At 39.5% G+C, this 5,253-nt stretch overlaps 1 protein-coding gene across 1 annotated transcript; it reads right to left on the bottom strand.

Annotated features, from left to right (window-relative positions):
* Positions 1 to 2,576: 2,576 nt before the first annotated feature.
* LOC131163091 (uncharacterized) lies at positions 2,577 to 4,163 on the bottom strand. Its single transcript, XM_058119810.1, has one exon. The coding sequence runs from the start codon at positions 4,031 to 4,033 to the stop codon at positions 2,801 to 2,803; it is 1,233 nt and encodes a 410-aa protein (XP_057975793.1). The 5' UTR covers positions 4,034 to 4,163; the 3' UTR covers positions 2,577 to 2,800.
* Between the last annotated feature and the right edge of the window lie 1,090 nt (positions 4,164 to 5,253).

The raw sequence follows: 5,253 nt of genomic DNA on the forward strand, positions 1-5,253 counted from the left end.
GCACCATATTTAACCAAATAGAAATAGAGAAATTTAGTTAGAAGTTGAATTATTACTAAAATGCTTGCTCGCGTACTAATTAAATAGTAAATATATACAAATCACAATGTGCTTCAATACCAACGAAGATTCATGAATGTGACCTATAATTTGAATCCAATTTGCTGACTCGTAGAGCTTGTTTGAATTAATGATTTTGATTGGAAAAAGGAAAGGAAATAAAAATAAAAAAGAAATTCATTTTCAATAGCATTTTTCCTCTATATCAAACACTACTAAAAGCGAAAATTTATTTTTGAATGGTTCAAAAATTTTAAAAAAAAAAATTAAATATAAATAACTCATAAAATCCTATTTTTATTCATTGATTTGATACATCTTTTATTTTATTTTTATTAATAAATAAATATGAAAAAGTAAATTCCTTTCCTATAAACGACCATATATATATATATATATATATATATATATATATACGCACCACATGGAAGGGTTCTGTGAATGCAAGAAAGGTGCCAAAGAGAGAAAAGCAAACAAGGAAGGTGGGGCACAACTTAAAGAAGTAGAGGGTTGAATTGAGAAGTGTAGTGAGAGGGGTTGAGCACAATTATAGGAAGAAAGCTTTGGCATGATATATAAATCACTACTCCTCTTCCGCTGATGATCAACCCCCACCCCCACCATCGGATGTCTCTCTACCATCGGATCCTCCTCTGCCCCCACTTCACTACTAATTCCAAAAAATCAAACCTTACCAGCAACAAAAAGGAGAAAGGGACGAACAGTTGCTTGAGTTTCACCAACTTTCTTGCGAAAATTATGATCCTTGGGCAACCTTTTTTTCTGCCAAGAGAGGGAATTTGAGGCATGCAAGGCAACGAATATGCCATCATCAATTCCCCAAAGCCTGAATATATACTAATTTATTTCTGTGTCTGTCTGGGTTTGTCCAGCCTTTGTCATTTTTTCATGCCATAATTGATCTTTTCTAAGTAAAAAATATATATATTAAACCCCCACCACCCATTATTCAAGCTTCGATTCTTTGAAAATGAAATTAAACCCACTGCCACGGCCGAGCAGCATACATAATTATTATGACTATTATTATTATTATTATTGTTGTTGTTGGATCCTCTACTAATTCATTCAGGATCTAACGCTTTGTTTGGGGATTCTCCCCCACCCACTTAGAACACTGACTCTTAAGTCTTAACCAAAATTACCCTAAAGGACCCAAGTTCAGAAAATTACACATTTTTGTTTAAAATTATTTCTTAAAATTGAGGGTATGAAGTAGAAACTATTATTTCTTATGTTTCAAAGCATAAATCTTGGATAGCATTTGGAAATATAGATTTTAGATATTTAATTTAAATTTGGATGAATTCAAATAAATTTTAATGTAATTTTTTACTACATGGTATATATATAAATTTAATATAATTTTAAATATAGAATTACATTTGTAATGTCAAAAGACTCAAAACTACCATACAGTAATTTTAACGGGTCAAAAAGATCCGGCCCGCCCCGCTCTTTGTGGACCTCCCCTCCCGCTCTCGGAATGTACGAGCAGGGATAGTGTGAAAACTGAAAACACGGAAAAGAAAAGAGTTCCAAAATTGGCACCCAAACCCAAACCCAAACTATCCCATCCATCCAATGGGTACGGAGCCCGTTTCCCCATTTCAGTCGGGCGGGCCCCGCATCACGTGGCCCATGTCTTGTTCGGTCATCCCATTCTACTTCTACCGCCTCAAGTGCCCTCTTTCCTTTAAGCAAGATGTTTGTTTGCAACTGCACGCGGACCCAAACACGGATATCTAAAATCCCTAGGGCATCCAATGGTTAATGAGGACGCCAAAAAATTTCTACTTCAACTTCAACTAACATCGCCTTCCTTCCCTTCCCTTCCCGCACCTCGTAGTTCTGTCCCTCTAAAGCCAAACGCTGCTGCTAAGGTTTTCCCACCGTGTCAGATTTCCCTTGGAAACTCAAATTCCAAGGAAAACCAAATCCCACCCTCCTTCCCCGTCTTAAAACCAGATATTTTTCACTCCACCCCACTGGGAATTTCCCCAAAAATGAAAATGAAAATGAAAATGAAAATTTTTATTTATTATAATTTGCAAACAAAACGACGCCGTAAGCAGAGCCCCGCCGAGGTTTTCCCTCATGCGCTGGCTGAAACCAGATGAACAAGCTTACGTGGAACCCAAAGATGCTCATGTTTAGCTTTAGCTCTCCCCGTAGCTTATGAGCTTTATCCCACACTAGGGCAACCACGCGGATTCTTTTGATTGGCTGGTTTCACCAATGTAACGCTCCTTGCCCTTTTTAATCGTTTAAAAGGAGGCACACGTGCGCTCGTGCAATAGAAACCCGAGCCGGCCCATTTACACACATACAATATTACTAAAAATTATTTTAAATATATATATATATATTAAATGAATAATAATGAGCTGCAGGCCTGTCACTTTTAACGAATCAATACCCCATTTTTCAAAGTTTCAAATATACGTCTACATTTTCTTTTCAATAGACAAATTAATAACAAAATATCACAAATATTAAATATAATTTAACTATTTATTTATTTATTTATTTTATTTAACAACAAAAAATTAATTACAATAAAAATCATGCTTTTCAAAACTATTTTGCCTTTTATACTCTTTCTTTGCGGTACAACGCGTTGCCCCCAATACTTCTTTTTTTTTTTTTACCCAAAGGAACAGAAGAGGAAAAAAAAAAAAAGCAAAAACATAAAGGAAAAATATTGTGGATACCGGTTTTAGGACCGGGATACCGACTCAGCCAGTTTTCCGATTCTTTGCACGAGCTCCGGCGAAAGTTTCTTAACCGGCTTCCGCTCCTTCTCCGGTCGGAAATCAAACCCCAGTGCATCCGACACCTCTTCTGAGCTCCACCCGGCTTTTCGGAGCGAGTCCGAAAACCGGTCCGCCTTCAACAGGAGAGCATCCAGAACCGCTTGGTTGTCCAGCAAAACCATCTCCCCCTCGAAGAATCCGGATGCTGACACGTGGACAATCTCCGCGACGTCCGATTCCGACCACCCGCCTTCCCTCAGAACGGACCCGATCTGCTCGATGTACTCCTCTACCCACTTCGGGAGTTCAGACCTGGGCATGTCGAAAAACCTCTCCGGCGACGACGACGATGTTGAGGTTGATGTTGATGTTGAGGTCGACGTCGACGACGAAGAGGACGAGTTCCTCCGCCGGCGGTCCACGGCGGCGTCGCTCCAAAACTCCACCCATCTCGGCGTCCTCCCCCCGGACGCGCCGCCGGCATCTAAGCTTCTCCTGGAGAAGTTCGAGGACGACCCGGCGAATTTCTCGCTCACGGATCGTTGCTTTTTGAGAACCTGAGGGTCGGAGCTCTGGAACAGGGACTCGCGTTCGAAGAAATTGGATAGATCCGACCCGCAACAAAATATGCGATTCTCGTCCACGAAGAAAATAGGATTTCCGGCTAACGAAGGGTTACAAGGAATGTAGCAATGACTGAAAATAGGGATCAAAAGGGGAGCTCGTTTCAGAGCATTTCTCGCGATCCGCAAGGCCTTTTCCGGGTCGGAGGGTCTAGGACCCCACGATTTGGACCAGAGAGCATTACGAGCTATTTGGAACGAAATCGCCGCGATCGGAAGGTCGAGAGAGGCCCGCATATGCAGGCGAGCGCCGGCGGCTCGCCAATCGGGAAACCCAGGACCGACGGGCAAGCCGGCGGAGAGAACGGCTCGAAGGTCGGGAGGGAATGCAAAGCCGAACTCGGCCTCTGCGCGAGCGAACTCGGCGTCGGACAAGCCGAGTTGAACCTGTATGCCCGAGTCGCGGAGGTGGGTGATGACTTTTTCGGCGAGAGAAGCGTAGGAGAGAAGACCGTTTCGGACCGGATGAGGCGTACTGGGGCCGGATGGAACCGCCGCTCTGGCAGAGAGCCGGCGGAGGCCGGCTATGTGAGCCGGGTTGAGACCGGTCATTCTCCGGTCCACGTCGACCATGACGCCCTTCTTCTCGCTCAAGCCGACGCCGGAAATGGCCTGACCCCAGAGAGCGCGAGAGAAAGGGAGGTTGAGACAGAGAGAGTGGGGAAGACGTTAAAGAGTGCTTTTTGTGAGAGTGTTGGAGGACCTTAGCGTGTAAAGCTACGTGTGATATTTATAGGAAGGGAGGAAGGGGTGGACCCTACCGCTGGATTTTGCTAATTGGGAGGAGATTTTTTTTTTCTTTTTTCTTTTTTTTTGGGTTTCATAAATGCCACTAAAATCGAATAACATTAACATCGACTTTTATTTAATTAGGAATGAAATTACAATTATGTCCAGATGGGCACTTTTAACGCAACGGCTCTATGGACATGGGGAGTGATGGTGTGCGGTGAGATTCTCTTTGTCAATTGGATTTTTACTTTACAGAAGGGTTAACGCCATAAGAAGACGCTAACGTTGCTTAAATTTGACAATAATAATAATAATAATAATACTATCTCATGAGATTTTAAAAATATTAGAGATCTAACATTAAATTTTAAAAATCTCAACGATCTTTTCTAAGATTTGTCAAAAAAAAAATATAAACCTTATTTCGTATTTTATAAAAATATAATTTTTTTAAGAGAGGTATGTGTCTTTTGGTAAACTTCAATAAAGATTTATGACATTTTTAAAATTTTTTGAAATTTTTTTAATCTATTTTACTAAATCTCAGGAAAAGTAAGTGTTTTTTACCCAAAAGATTACAAAAATTTTAATTCAATGTTAGAAATATATTTTTTTTTGACATTAGCATTTAAAATGACGCCTCATCTCTTGAAAATAATAGAGTATAATTGGAAATTGATCCCATCTCGTACTACATCTTATAAATTTTAAAAATTTTCTTATCATTTTTTGTGTGATATTTTATAATACTCATATTGATCTGAATACATAATATCCTAAATTATCATGATGAAGCAATTTGTATACTTACTACTTGTTAGGCTTTTATTGAATGTTTGCGCAAAAAGAAAACACCAATATCTTTTTCATCAAAGAAATGATCCAATTAATTTTGATATCATTTACCGTGACTAAATTCATACCAAAAAAGGTATCCAATTTCTCATTACATCTTAGAAAATTTATTTTTTTTTTTCCATCAACATAATTTTTATTACTTATTAACTTAAAATTCTAGCTTGAGCCTTGTAGTCCACCCATTTTCATTAAATGGAAATAAA

This window comes from Malania oleifera, chromosome 1, assembly GCF_029873635.1.
Source record: "Malania oleifera isolate guangnan ecotype guangnan chromosome 1, ASM2987363v1, whole genome shotgun sequence".
NCBI classification, from domain to species: domain Eukaryota; kingdom Viridiplantae; phylum Streptophyta; class Magnoliopsida; order Santalales; family Ximeniaceae; genus Malania; species Malania oleifera.